At 32.4% G+C, this 16,051-nt stretch overlaps 3 protein-coding genes across 11 annotated transcripts in view; 2 read left to right on the top strand and 1 right to left on the bottom strand.

Annotated features, from left to right (window-relative positions):
• LOC105225246 (tRNA (cytosine(72)-C(5))-methyltransferase NSUN6) overlaps positions 1-16,051 on the top strand; it is an 83,989-nt gene that overhangs the window by 10,582 nt on the left and 57,356 nt on the right. The gene's annotated exons all lie outside the window — the stretch shown is intronic.
• LOC105225242 (phosducin-like protein) lies at positions 15-1,383 on the top strand. Its single transcript, XM_011203618.4, has one exon. The coding sequence runs from the start codon at positions 136-138 to the stop codon at positions 970-972; it is 837 nt and encodes a 278-aa protein (XP_011201920.2). The 5' UTR covers positions 15-135; the 3' UTR covers positions 973-1,383.
• LOC105225243 (rho GTPase-activating protein 20) overlaps positions 1,948-16,051 on the bottom strand; it is a 41,179-nt gene continuing 27,075 nt past the window's right edge. For 2 of the 9 annotated variants that reach the window (XM_011203619.4, XM_049457893.1), the window contains exons 2-6: positions 15,640-15,841; positions 13,511-13,694; positions 13,368-13,430; positions 11,841-12,751; positions 6,278-8,836 (exon numbers count right to left, since the gene is read on the bottom strand). In XM_011203619.4, the coding sequence (XP_011201921.2) occupies positions 7,052-8,836; positions 11,841-12,751; positions 13,368-13,430; positions 13,511-13,694; positions 15,640-15,841 (3,145 nt within the window). In that variant the 3' untranslated portion in view covers positions 6,278-7,051. Of the gene's footprint in view, positions 4,866-6,277; positions 8,837-10,719; positions 10,936-11,840; positions 12,752-13,367; positions 13,431-13,510; positions 13,695-15,639; positions 15,842-16,051 lie in introns of those variants that run through there. The other 7 variants (XM_049457892.1, XM_011203621.4, XM_011203625.4 and 4 more) reach the window with 7 other exon arrangements.

The following is a 16,051-nucleotide window of genomic DNA, read 5'->3' as shown; positions in this document are numbered from 1 at the left end:
TTTGTGGTTCAGGCTTTAGTCACAGCTGATTTACTTTACTAGAATTGAATTAGAGAAAAAGATATATACCAAAAATTCAGTAATTAAGTTTAGAGATATCAAATTTTTGTTATAAATAAAAATAATAAAATAAAAATGGCAACTTTAGAAGATAAATTAATGGGAGAAAAGCTAGAGTACTATTGCAGCAGTAGTGAAGGTGAAGACAATGGCGATGATGGTGAAAGTAAAGAAACGCCTTCTAGTGGAAGTAAACAAGGGGCCGCAGCTTATATCGATCCTGATGTCTGTCCGCCTCCACCAGGAGAAGGTTATCGTTCGCAAGTTTCCACTAACACTGGACCTAAAGGTGTAGTACAAGATTGGCAACGCTTTAAACAACTACAAGCGGAGAAAAGAGAAGAATCGGAACGTCAACGCATAGAATTGGCTAAAAAATTATCCATGACAACGGCCACTGCCAAGGAAGAGGAGGAGCGTAAGCGTCAAGAAGAGATTGATGCTGAATTGGATGAACTCATAAGTGAAGATTTCTTGCAACAATATCAAAAGCAACGTATGGCCGAAATGCTAAGACAGTGCGGTCAACTAAAACAATTTGGAAAAGTTATAAATTTAACTACTCACGATGAATTTTTAGACTTTGTGGAGAAAGAAAATAAACATACTACCGTTATAATCCATATTTACGATAAAAGCATAAGCGCTTGCTCGACTTTGAATAATTGCCTTGAGACACTAGCAACAGAATATCCGTCCATAAAATTTGGAAAAATATGTAGTTCTGTTGCTGGCATGAGTAGAGATTTTCGTGCAAAGGGTTTACCCGCTCTTCTTGTGTATAAGGCTCAAGCATTAATTGGTAATTTTGTACGCGTTACAGATGACTTATCAGATGATTTCTTTCCATCCGACGTGGAAAGCTTTCTAATAGAAAATGGAATAGTTGTTGACAAGGCATTGTATAATTAAAAACATTAACTAATTAGAGTCTATATAATAAGAGAAGATTGAAATCAATATAAATTTTGGCTTCGCAAGTATAATACTTTTTTTACTATTTAATACATTTTTTTGTGGTCTAGATCTAAATTAAAATAAATTAAGCCTACAATGTGTTCCTTTCAAATTTGTACTAAAAACTTAAAAACAGGAGTAATAAAGTTTGAAATACACATCATTAGTTTAGGGATACTTCAGTGTTTGCGCATTAACGACCACTAAGCGAGCGTACGATTATTTGCTCGAATTAGGTACTTAAGTGTATTTAAGTATTCTACTTTAAGTATTTGTAATGAGAATTTATGTAAAAGATACTGATAATCATTGTAAATGTGCGCATAAAAAATAAAGCAATCAATTACTTTATTGTAAATTGTTGGATATTTACTCGGTTTTGTTGTTGTAGAATAAGTACTACGGATCCGATTAATTAATTTTCCCGCTTATTTGAAACACCTGATCGGTCAAAAATATAATGCATACAAAATACGTGTAAATTTTCCCACTTAATTGAAGACTTTGGTTAGGGCTGATGTTGAGGAGAAAGCGAAAGAAGATGGTCCTCCAAAGCCTCCGCCAGCTCTCGAAGTTTTAAAATACATACAAGAACATATTTTTATACAGAAAACAAGTTTTATGTGAATTAGGGAATAAGGAATCGCATATTATTTCACGTAGATTGAAGAATTTAAAAAAGATTAGAGAATTCTTTAATTAGCATTCCAAAACTGTAAGCACCGATCTCTAGGTAAATATGGGATGCAAGTGCTGCATATGTACATAAATACTTACTTGTAAAAGCTCACCCCACACAATTTGGTACTTAAGATTCACGCCACACTGTAGGCATTTTTTATTATTATTAAAAACAAAAAAAAATTAGGAGATTAAAAGTAAACCGAAGTTGTTTTTGTTTTATAAATGAGATATTATTAAACATATATATTATCTGTTTTCAGCATTTATTATTATATAACATACATTAACTTATGTGATTGATTTATACCCACAGAAATTCAGTTTTTACTGTTAGGCTTTATATCTTTAAAAGCATATATATTTTTTGATATACAACCGACATGCTAGTACATAAATGCTTTCATTCGGAATTTTAGATAAACTGGAAATTACAATAGGTAACGAAGTCCTCCGATATACCAAATACGTAAGTATACTATATAAAAGCGAGTATAAAACGACGTCCAAATACACATTTTGAATCTAATAAAAGGTAAACAGCAATTGTTGATGCTTAAATACATAAAAAGCAAATTCAATAAATTATTAATGCAAGGTCATTGGGATTGTACATATGCACATATGTAATTATATATATTTACAAACATTTCATACTAAATCTTAGTCATAATATTAACATTTTCAAATACATGAATTATTTTATTTGAAAATAAGTAACATTAATTTATATCTATCATTTTGTTATTATATTACTTATTTATTTTACCTATAAACACTTCACTCTTTTAGCTGCCACAATTTTTAACTTAGTTAACTGCAACGTATTACCTCTGCAATAGTTTTGTATAATATGCTCTTATTTCTTTTTTTTTCTGAATGTTTGGCAATTTTTAACCATAAATATTTATTTGCATAAATATGCATTTCCATAGCTAAGTAAATTTTTATACAAATTTAATATTTTGAATTGAACTAACATCTTTTGACAATTGTGTGGTTTGGTGAATTTTTAAAACTTATTGCAGGGAATAGATAATTAATAAATCGTGAAGTATGATATTGGCTTAAAGTCTTTAATATCTCAAAAGCTCTTTCTTTTCCTTAATGCAGAGTTTTATGTTAAACTAAATCGTAACCTAATTTGTTTGTATGTGAGAACATGGACAATTACGATAATGCTTTGAATATTAAATAAGGGAACCTGGATCGGATTATGGGATTGGACATGGACATTTTATGCTTCTCTGCTGTATTGTTTGGAGGTTCAAGCTCAACCAACACTATTTAATATAAGGTACACACAAATTGATAGTAGGTTCGAAAAATATTTGATTTTTCTTTGAAATGTTCGAGTTGGAGGTACATACAATATTGGCCACTTTGTTATAAAAGAAATGTGTTGGAAACTAATTCATTATGCACATTTTGTTATTTATTTATTTTCAAAAATTAATTATATTATATATTTCATCAAATTCCAGGCATAAATAAATTTATATTTTTTACAGTTTCAGTATATAACAATAAACTGGTATGACCTTTAATATAGTTCGGCAGTAAGTGGCTTAGGATTTTAAACTAATATATTCGATTAATACTGAATTAAACCAACGAATTATAAACCCGTTATAATATACATATATTATATATGTAAATATAATAATGTAAGTTAACAAATGTCTGTGTATCAATATGCAAGTACATACTATGTATAAAGTGAATAGTAGAAGACACCAAACACAAATTCGAATTAATACTTTTACACATATACATAGATGCACACTTTTGTGCACATCAAGTCTAATATGTATTATTATGTGAACCAACGTATACAATCATATAAAGTATTGATATTTTATTTTATCTAGCGAATTTATTCCTAACGATTTTCTAATCAACAAAAACTATGTATTATGTACTAATATGTTTATTTATATGTACATGTAAACGAATTCTTGTTTGACACAATGTTATGCTAATATATATTTTTTTAATTCTCCAACGAGTTTATGCTAATAAATATTGATATCACTAACGTTTTTTGAAATATTGAACCTATTCTAGTGCACGTATAACATGCAAGTTAAGCTTTTCTGTATTCTTCATACGTCAGTTCATTTCAAAAGCCGTCTAAAATTTTCAAATTGCTGACATACGTTTTTATGTTGCCTCGAAGAGCCGAACCCATATCTATAAAGTTCACATTGCTATTTTTCGACATAAATGTTTTGCACATTTTGAGATTTATAAATACAGTAAAATATGTACATAAAGACTGCTACCAAAATATCGAAAGATATCTGATTTTCGTCTTATTAACTATACCAGCATTTTGCGATATGCTGATTATTCCTTACTCCTTATATAGTTGGGGATCCATGCTATTTACTATTTTCATACACGCGGCGCTTTGAAGGTAATTGTCGAAACGGCCTCTTCCGTTTGAACACAATCACTGCTTGGATTTTGTGTGGATAATCTTTCTTGTTGGCCCGCCGTTGATATACCTACGACGTTTTCCAAGTTTCGCGTTGTGATTAGCGTTGGCATATTATTAATGAGACTTGTTGTCGCATACACTAAATTGTTGTTGCCGCTTACATCAACGTATGTTGGTTCCGCATTATCGCAGTCTTTCATAGTATCAGTGGTGTCCATTAGCATAGAGTTAAGGTCACTGATATCACCACTTTTGCTGTCGCACACACTTTCTGGAGCAGTTCGTTCACTACCACCATCCATGCTCAAGCGCAACTGCGTTCGCTTGCGTTCCAGCGAACTTGTACAGTCTTCTAGCCGATTAAATGGAAATGCTGGTACAAGAATATGTTGACTATCATGCGCGGTGCCGATATTGCTGCAACACTCTGCAATTGAATTGCGCACTGATGGTGGTGCTGTACCAACCGGCAACATACCGCCAGTAGCACCGACTGTGCCGACATTTGATGTGAGTAGGCCATTGCTATCGGAAACGCTATTGCCACTGCCGTTGATTGTGCTACCACTGCCGACCTGCTTCTCTCTGTTGCGACGCAATGAAGAACGCATTGGATATTGCCGTGGCACGTTTACCCCGATTAATCGTCGGGTGGATGGACGTCGTGCAGTTGTGGCGGGATATTGAATTGACTCTGCGCTGTTACTCAAACGGATGTTGCCAACTATGTGTGTCCGTTGTAAGCGGTACAAATGAGAGTCGTCCCGTTTTGTATTAATAGTCAATTGGTTAGCGTTTGAAAGGTCGGTGGATTATACACAACAGTTGGGCATTTTTTGTTTTTTTTTTTTTTTGATTATTTGTTGGAACGGTCATTGCACGGGATATTTGCAAAATAGATAAAAATGGTAAGATAGAAGGTATTAGGATTTAATTTAAAAAAGCATGATTACATTTCTTAAAACAATTATGCATGTTTGATTTTGTTCTCCATTTATTTAATTTTTTTCTATGCAATTGTGGATTAGCCAATGTATGAGTTGTATATGAGTACAAAAAAAATAAAATAGGGTAGAAGTAAATTTTTGGTCAATGTATTAGTTTTTGACTTAAGAAAGTGTGAGGTTAAAACTTTTGAAGCACAAAAACAAGTTAATAAATGCACATCATGAGAAAATTAAACAGAAGTGGAACAAAACAAAGCATAGTCAAGACGGCATATAACAAATTTTAAGCTTTTTCGCAGGCTTAACAGCCTATCCGATTCATTAATTACATAACCAATAAAGAATAATAAAAACACAAAACCAAATCAGGTTAAAGTTATAATTTTTATTTTGAAACAGCACACAAACAAATTATGATAATACACATATAAAAAATATACACTATTTTTAGTATTTATTAAATTTAAATTAAAACCTACTTAATGGAACTATATTTTAATGTTATTTATTTGAGATATATTATTTACATGGCTATATTTATTACAAACAAATAGGTTATTTTTAATAAAACAAAAAAGACATGGGATTTGCAATGAAAGGGATTATTATTATAAAAAAATTAAGACATAATTCAAATAAATGGATACAATTTTGTACTCTTAAAGGTGTCAGGAGTTTGTTAAGTAATATATTCGCTCTTTCAGTTATTTGTTATAGGAATCCAAATTTTCAGAGAGCATTTTCTCCTATACCGCCAAATAGAAAAACATTTTATGTTCTAAATACTTATGCTTAATTTTTTGTAGTCAAAAGATAGCAAGATTTTGAAATTCTCTACTTGGCAATTCATTTTGTGCCGAAATTGTCTACTTGAGTCTATACAAGTACAAATTCGCACACTGCATATCAAGGCTTATCACATCTAAAAATGCTTATTTGATTGGATGTTTGTTAAATATTTTTATAAAAATAATGTAGTTGTATACATATCTTGCAGAATATTCGAATTTCGAAATTGTATCATTTAATATAACGACACTTTTATTTTTTTTTATTTCCAATTTCAATGCCTTCACAAAATTGAGATCAAAGAAAATTTAACTTGCAGATTCTTACAAATATATGGTTCCCAATTAGTACAAATTTTTTTCTTAAAAAAGTTATTTCTAATAATATTAACAAATTTGGCTTCTATTTATGAAGTCAAAATTCTGAAGGGGATTTCCACGTCTACCTATAATCCGTAACTTATTACTTTGATTTTATTTAAAAAAGGATTAAATCGTTAGTAATCGTTCGTTTTACCGCGACAATAGATGAGGTCTAAATAAATGGATTAAGGGTATCGAAAGTTTAATATAAGCAGTATTGTGAAGTTGAAAATGCTTTTGCCCAAAATCAATAATATGTGGAAGAGTAAACGAATCTAATCACAATTTCCTTCCATTGAATAAGATTATTTAGAAAATATCTAGATTCAAAAATTTGTTCTTTGCTGAAAGGTTTTACTAACATATTTTATTTTATGTTGATTTTGACTTGTTTAGGCAATATAGTAAGTTCTGTTCTTTTTTTTAATCTAAAAATGCAAATATTTCACGAAACGATACTACTAGCCCCTTATTTTTCGATAATGTTATCAACAAGGGTGTTTTTTTAAGGGCAGTTATTTACCATTTAAATTATATTTACTTCGGAAAATCATATAAAATGTTTAAGGACAATAATAACCAAATACAAAAACACGACATAAATATTTTACACACAAACATAAATTAACACAGATGTTTACAAAATACATATTTAAATATGTATATAAACTGTAATTTAGTAATACAACCGAAAATTTCGTTAATACCAACATATAATGTATTACACTTGAGTAAATGTATAAAATCGCCTTATATATGGAAAACAAGCGCTAAAAGGTAAGAGTAGAGCAGTTTGGTCACTTAATTTAGCATTAAAATAAAAAGTCCAATACATTAAAAATGACTGTAACGAAATTGTTGCCGCTGTCAGTGCGCGTGTTTCTGCCATTGCCACTGTCACTGCCGTTTCCGCCGTCCGCCGTCGTCATCAACAAACTGCTAGCATTTGTCGAGTTCATCGAGTGATATTGCGTAGATGTGGAAGCCAAACGTTGCCGTCGTCTTAGCTGTTGCTGACGGCGTTGAACGCGTGGCGTACTCTGTCTATAGCGAGACGTGTGTATAAAATCGACTTCTTCAGCAGCGGCAAGTGGCAAGCCGCTCGTACCAATAATCTCGCTTGTTGTTGAAACAGGCGCTAGGGCGTTATCCAGCAAACTAGCATTGAAAAATTCCGACGAATCAGAGTATATCTCGCAAGACTCGACACGATTCGTGAGTATAGATGACTCTGTGACTGTATCGAAATCTGCTCGATTTTGGTCGCTCGGTAGCGAGTATGTTAGATAATTATGATCGAGATCGCTGTTGACCTCAACATCGTCGCTATTAATTTTATAAAGATCGTGTGTGGAATTACAGCGTCTGGCAGAGAATACTTGCTTACGCGGACTATAAAATAGGCGAGATGTGTGCATAGTCGGTTCGGTTACTATTTCCACATCTAAGTCTACATCGCAGTATCGCACGGAATCGGTCGAATGGTAGTGACTGGGCAGCTTTGAACCACGTTTATATACCTGATGTTGGCGTAGATGATTCGGTGATTGTGAATGTGTATGCAAGTATGAAGGCGAATCAATGTTTCTGATTTGTGAGCTAAAGTGTTGATGATTGCGTTGATGTGGTTCATAATTTGTTGACACTGGTTTTGTAGCTGAATGTGAATATTTAGTATTAGACAATTTGTAGATATGTTGGCGATTACTTGCTAACAACGTTTGGTTAGTATTATTAATATCTATATTATTGTTGTTACAGTTAGCATTCTCTATATAGATAGTTTCACTGTTTTTGTTAGTATTGTAGTTGTAGTTGTGACTGATATCAATAGAAAATTTGGCATAAGTAGAAATTGAATTTGTTTGCAAACTTAAAGTAGTAGTTGTTGTTGTAGAAGTAGAATTAGAAGTGGTTGCAATAGAATTTGTTGTGAAAGTAAATGCTTTAATGGTATCATTCGAATCATATAAACAATAATTGTTAGAAGATTTATGTGAGGTAACATAGCTACCGATATTTGTTGTTGTCGTATTCGGATCCAAATACATGCGACGGCCGGAGCTATTAGACGCAACCGCATACGCCGATGATGTTGGCTCCATTACGCGAAGTTCAGATGATTGTGAGTGTACGTTGGACGTATCAACTTGTAAATGCTGCTTACATTGATATGTTGGTGGACCATAGTCATAAGCATTACAGCTGTCATCCGTATCCATATGCTCAGTTTGCATTACCTGTTGAGAATTGGCATTCATTTTTTGTTGCTGTTGCAGCCGTTTCTTGTAATACAAATAGAGCGCATTGGCATTATGGCCATCACTATTGCTAACTATTAAATTGTGTACATTGTCATCCTCGTCGTTATCAAATCCGCTACAATGTGCACGCATGTCGCGTGTGCTACCGCCTCCGAGATAGCCATGTGTTTGAAAGTGTGGGTGCTGCTGCTGTAACTGTAGCTGCTGCTTTTGAACAGCAGCCAAACAACAATTGCTGCATGTGGTTGGCAAATTCAATGCCAATTCACTATCTCTAGGACCCAAAAACCATTCTGAACGAGTGCGCATACGTGCTGTTTGGCGCTCATGGACCTTCATTTGTGATTTTTTGTTTTCAAATAATTTTATGTACATGTATCGAAGAAATAAGTTGTTTTGGTGATATTAAATATATAATAGACATATAATATATATTGTTTTAAAGTTGCAAATTTGTTGGTGTTCGTAAAGATTGTTGGTTTGTGAACGGTAAACGTGTGTAGCACGACATACAAATAACAATATTGTTTTTTTTTATAAAAGTGGGGCACAAGACGTTGTCAACGATGTGAAACAAAGTATTCCATTTCCAAGTCGTGATATATCCAATTTGCATTATGATCCAGTTATTGTTGTTGTAGTACGGATATAAAGGGTTTTTGTCGGGAGAAAAAAAGGGGAATTGGCAGAAAAAATTACGAGCTTAGTTTTGTAGTCGTATAATGTTTTTGTACTATTGTTTTTATATTAATTTCATGTTTAAAATAAAAATCTTTTTTTATTTAACAAAAAATGCAGCTGCAGCAATGAACCTTTTCACGAAATAAGCAGGCTTATAAACAGCGTAAAATGTGCATATATTTAAAATTATGTGGAAAATCAAAGAGTTGCGGTGTAACACAAATATGAACTTAAAAAAGCTGTGAAATTTTTCCTGACTCCATTTTTTGGTAACAATTTCGATGCTTTACATTAACAAAATGATGTGCATATATGATTGTTAGATGGTGCTATGTTTGTGTTATATTATATATATACTATAACATGTATCTGGAAAAGATTTGAGCTGTCAAAACAATAAAGTGCAAAAAATAATATAAAAAAAATGCATTTAAAATCTTAAAGCATTGGCCTTATAAAAAAATTCCTGTGTGGAAGAGCGAGAGTAAGCCTGCATGATTTAATTAATAATGGAAAAACTCTTAATGAATATTAAAACTACATAATTATAATTACCCATAAAAAGTTCAATAAGATTAATTGATTTCATAACACGTTTACAACATTTTACATAGTGCATTGAAGCAGGCTAAAGAAGTATAGTGTTGCAAAAAGTTTGCGTACACGAAAAATGCAAAAGGGATTTTGTAATTTCTTGTCAAAGACCCACAGTTATAAATATTTTTACTAAAAAGATCAAATACTATTTTATTTGTGTGAATTTCACTATTTTTCTGAAATATCAAAATCATATCTTTTAAAATTTGAAGCATTTTTTGTTTTGTTGTCCCTATGTACATACATATATATGTACGAGTAAAGAAATTCACATCAAATTTCACTTAGAACTAGAAATTTTACACCCGCAATACCAATATAAATAAAATAAAAAGAATAAAAAAAAACTATTTTGCAACAAACATGCTGTACAAGAAAAGGAAAAAACACAAATTCGCACGGCCAGTATAAAATCGAGGTAAGTTTTACAAAGCTTAGTTGATCTACTTTCACAGTAATAGAGTTAAAAGAAGAATTATAAAGTTACAATCATTGAAAAAAAAAGAAATACACGTTGATTATATAATACAAATCAACATAAAATAAAATAAAAAATATTTAATTTTTGAATCGAAATTTTTTATGTATATTTCTAAACACTCTGACAAGGAATTTACAAATGTCAAAGAGGTCTTTAATAATCCAATTACAATGTTACCAACAAATAAAAAATATATGTATTTTTTTAGTTCATAATTTAAAAAATAAAAATATATGTACAAAATTAAAACTAAATGAAAAAGGTAAAACACAAACAAATTAATTTAGTAATTAAAATATACATTTATACATATATGTATGTATGTAAATATTTTTGACAAAACGAGCACTTATAACTAGCAATACCAAGCGTTTAAAACTATGTTGTGGTATGAAACCTATCTATTTATGTAGAAAGTTTTTTGTTTTTTTTTTTTGCAGCAGCGATTTCCAATATATTCTTTTACGTATGTATTAAAATTGTATGTGAAAATCATTTTATTTATTGTTATTTGTTATAATTATTTGTACTTTTTTGTTGTACATTAACTTTTTCCTTTCACATCATTGATACTTCGGCTATATTTTGTTTACATTTCATGGCAAATAAATATAGCATATCGTATATAGAAGCTGTAAGGTCATGCTTGTTTCTATAATTTTGCTAATAAGCGCTATAGTGAAATAGTAAGCAAAAATTAACTAAAAACATTATAGTTTTCAATCATACATAATTTTAATTAATTATATGTGCACAATTCAAGTATTGAAATTCACAATTTTCAAAAAACAAAATTTATTGACGTATGCCTTTAAGAAGTTTAATGAAATGTCTTTTAAATAATGAAATTATATACTAATACTATAATTAAAAATCTAAATTGAAAGTTATAATTGACATTAATAATATTATGAAAAACAGATATATAAGGGTTTATTTATACTTTAATAATTCGGGATACTTAAAATATGTAGTATTGTAGCAATTATGCGATTTTTTTGTATTTATTAAATTGTAGGGTAAATAGTGTTTCATCTAAACAAATTTGTTCTCATTGGCGATAGATGGACGTTTAATGCATGCTTCACTATACATTCTAATCTATTATTTAAAGTATTGTAATTATTTGTTATGGACATGTATTTCTCGTTCCATCGTAATTAAAAGGGAACATGTATGAAGTGATGTAAGCATTCAGACTTTAAATGCGCTAAAAATTAAATAATTTCGATGTTGCATATTGGATAATTTATTTTTTAAAAAACTATGAATCAGTGTGAATCGAAAATGGCTATTCGAGGTACTTAACATGTATTAAATAATATATAGATTACTAAATATTATTTAGTTTATAGAATTCTTGTGTGCGTGTGAAGCTGAGTAGTGCTTTGGAGTTAAAAATTATATTGTAAAAGTAAATTGGTATTCTAATAATACAAAGCAAGTGAGTTTACACACACAAAAAAATCGAACCCGAAAATGATAATAAAAATGTAAGCCAATCAAGTATGAATTAACTTATTCGTTCGAATTTATTTATACCGAAATCCTTGAAGCAAGCAAGAATTCATCCCTCACCTGTGGCAAATAAGAAAGACTCTTTGTACTCTCGGCATAGCGATTGACAGCGCGTAATTCTTCCATAGTCATACCACCGCCATTTCCTACGCTGACAGCACCTCCTCCAGAAGCTGAGGAACAAGAGGACGAATGACGTATACCGCGATTACAACGACTGCAAGTACGTGTAGTTACTTTAATGCCACCACTAGTTCCGCTGCTAATTTGTGTTGTATTGGTGCTCTGTATTTTGTTGTTCTTCATTTTGTTTCTATTTTCGTTTGTCTCATTATTCAGAGGCGTTTGTGTGGAGCGATCGCCGCCATCAAGGCTTTTAGAGCCGGCTCGCAAACGTCGCTGATGTTGCATTTTAGTTTGAGTTAGTATTTTCTTTTTATTTTGACGATAGCGACGTCTTACAACTGTCACCTCGTCATCGCCATCATCATCATTAGAATCCACAACATCGTCATTGTCAATACTGACAGTGTAAGTGGTATTCAGGGCAGCGTTGCTATGCATAGCATGGCGGTTATTGCCTCTGGCAGCTACTGCTCTATGTAAGCCACGTGATGAAAAGTTGGCTTTCGGATTGTTTTCGAAATCTTCGTCGTTATTTATTTCGAGTTCAGCGGCAAAGTCTCCTACTTCACCGTCGTCGTTGGCATCTGCATCTTCGTCGCCGAAGTTCTCCTCATCGACGTCAGCATCATTGTCGGTGTCGCGTTGCAAATCTTGTATGTTTCGCTTCGGTATAGGCGATGATGTCATCGCAAATAGACTTGGTCCTTCTAAAGAGACAGATAGGCGAGCACATGATTCAATAAACGAATGTTCTGGTGTTACGCCCAATGAAAGCACACTGTTGTCTAAAGCTGAGCTTGAGCTTGTTAGCAAGGCAGGCGTTGAGCGGGATTCTTCCTGAGCGACTGTTTAGTTTTGGACGTTTTTGTTTTTATTCATTATCACAAAGCAGGCAATGTCAATGTACATAAAACACGACACACAGGCAGAGTATGAGTAAGAGTGAAAGAAAAGAGAGATTTACAATTGTTTGGGTGGTTGATTAAATTAGTCTTAACATTTTATTACACTTTCGAGACACTATTGCTCAACTTAAAAAAAAAACTAGCTATATAAAACGGAAAAGCGATCTGCATCAGGTACAGGTGTGAAATTAATGAAGAGAAGTTGTGGTGAAGATAAAATTTGGAATTGAACAATGGCAATGATGACGTTAACGATGTTAATAAAGCAAGCTTGATTAGTATGTACAGTAAAACTAAATAATATAAATTGAATGAGAAAAGTAAGTGAAACAATGAATACAATACGAGTACAAGAGACAAATGTTAGAATTTAGGTTGACAAAGTACTTGAAGAAGAAAGACTTGTCACAGTTTCGTCTTTTTAAAGTATTAACTATATGTTTATAAGATGTTCGTTATTATTTTGATAATTTACACTGATGATGGAAAGCAAGTAAGATACATCTCAAATTCATTAAATTAGGATAGTCTATGTATTTGTGAAAAGTATACTTACGCAAACCCCACCGCTCGCACTGGCACTGTAACCATGTCTTTTCTGCCTCAAGGGAGTGTTGTACTATATGGAAAAAATTATATATTTAATAAAAAAAAAAATAAAACATATATACTGCTTTTAAGCAGTATTTTTTAACTTACATGCATACTTTTGCTGTGCCAATTTACCACGTGGTGGAGGTGGATACTGAAAACTACAAATCCATTCGTCCTGTACTTTGAGTATGCGTCCAGTAACTCGCGCATAGTATTCGTAATTTTCACGTCCAAATAAGTCATGTGTGGCAAATTTATCGATTATTTGCTTCATAATTTTTGTAGCAACCTATAATATTTAATTGTTAACCAATTTATCGTAAAATGAAAGCAGTATAAACGACCTTGTAGAAATATATCGTCGTATAAAGCAAAAAATACGTACGTGAACGTAATACATTAATACTAAATATTGTTTTTGAACGTTTTATAATTCACCATAATAAGTTCAGAGTTTTACGAAATAATTTATAATTTTCGCAGTAAAGTGCATTTAGAAAACAGCGTTATTGCTTTCAATGCTTTATTTATAACAAATTATAATTATATTAATGTTACCAAGTACAATTACAAGCAGTAGATCGCATTAAATTTTATACAAATTTTACAGAAATACATACTCAGCATTTCTAATGTCATTTACTCTGCAAAATCAAGTTTGAAGTTCTTTCTGTATTTTATTATAACATAATGTGCCCAAAAAATAAGGTGACATTGTATTTATTTTGAAAATTCTTTATTTATTCTTCAAAATCAATTTCATCCCTTTCAAAGTAATCCCCTCCCGATACAATGCACTTATGCCAACGGATTTTCCAATCTTCGAAACACTGGTTGTAGTCACTTTCCGGGATGGCCTTCAGTTCCGTCTTCGCTGCGGCTTGAATCTCCTCTATCGTATAAAAACGGTGTCCCCGGAGCGGTCTTTTGAGCTTGGTGAACAGCCAGAAGTCGCACGGCTCCAGATCAAGTGAATGCGGTGGTTGCGGAACGATATGAGTTGAGTTTTTGGCGAAATGAAATGATCACGAATTACGAGGGCAGTATGGGATGGTGCATTATCGTGGTGTAAAAACCAAGAATTGTCTTTCCACAATTCCGGCCTTTTTAGGCGGATAGCGTTACGCAAACGACGCATAACGTTCAAATAATATACCTTGTTGACTGTTTGACCGGTTGGAAGGAATTCATAATGCACAACACCACGATAATCGAAGAAAACAGTCAACATGACCTTGATTTTTGAGCGACTTTGGCGCGAATTTTTTGGTCTCGGCTCGTCTCGTAAGCATAGATCCAAGTCTCCTCGCCAGTTATAGTGCATTTCATGACACCCTGGTAATCGGAAAGCATCGTTTCACACACTTCAACGCGACGTCTTTTTTCCAAAAAAAATTCAATGTTTTCTGTACCAGTCGAGATTTGACGCGCTCGAGGCCCAAAACATCCTTCAAAATGGTATTGGCTGAGCCTTTCGATAAGCCACTTCATCAGCAAGGTCTCTGATTGTTAATCGACGGTTTTTCAACACCACATCTTTGATTTGTTGAACGTGAGCTTCGTCGGTTGAGGTTGATGGTCGCCCTGGACGCTCTTCGTCTTCGACACGTTCACGACCGGCTTGGAACTCACTATACCACTTGTAAAATTGTTTTTTTAGACATAGCCTCATCACCAAAGGCTTTCTGCACCATCCTCAACGTATCCGCAGCTAAAAATTGATTCCGTAAACAAAATTTAATGCAAATTCTTTGCTCAACAAATTTCGACATCGCAAAAAACGAGAAACTCACTTTTAGCATCTCACAAAACGACACGTATCTCAAACACTAATGAATATTTTGACATGAAATTTGACATAAATGTGACTGACAGTACTACCAACCTAAAAAAAAAATTCTCCAAATCCTTCGACGCGCGCAGTTTAAATTCAAATGTATTTATTTTTTGGGCACAGTAGTATTTATGTATACTCATATACAAGTTTATTTGTACAAAATAGTCAAGCTGAAATTAACTAAACCGTAACTTGATCTTATAATTAGTAGTTAAGTAAAGTTGTTAACGGTATAATTGTGATCACGTTCACGATCACATCACGAGCGTGTAGCTTGTAATAGTCAGCTTTCATTTCAAAAGATACATATAAGCAAATCTTATTATAAACGTCTATTAATTAAGACACCTTTTCCTTTTTATAAGGATATTATGTAAATAAGTATATATAAGCATACCTTGAATTTAAGCACATCTTCCATACGTGCTGTTTTCCCATCACTAACGCAGGATTGAAAGAAACTTGGCGCCACTGAAACTCCCAGGGCTTCGCTGGTCATACCTGTACTGGCCTGAGTTGCATTGCTGGCAATAACACGGAATGTACCAAAGAGTAAAACTAGTAAACGTTGAGTGTATTTCGGCAGTGATGTAAATAATCTATAATTTATAAAAAAAATGGAATAAAATTATTTTTACAATATTAAACTATTGTACGTGAACAATTTACATTAAACATTTAATATGGAAATTTATAAATAAAATTTAACCTTTTGCACTCCTCTCAGGGGACATCGTAATTCTAATACCGCGCAACTTTTTGACATATGCATGTTTCGATGAAGTTTGCTCTTAAAATATCACAAGAAA

Source organism: Bactrocera dorsalis, chromosome 5 (genome assembly GCF_023373825.1).
Source record: "Bactrocera dorsalis isolate Fly_Bdor chromosome 5, ASM2337382v1, whole genome shotgun sequence".
In the NCBI taxonomy this organism is placed as follows: Eukaryota; Metazoa; Arthropoda; class Insecta; order Diptera; family Tephritidae; genus Bactrocera; species Bactrocera dorsalis.
This window is presented reverse-complemented; position numbering and strand designations above follow the sequence as displayed.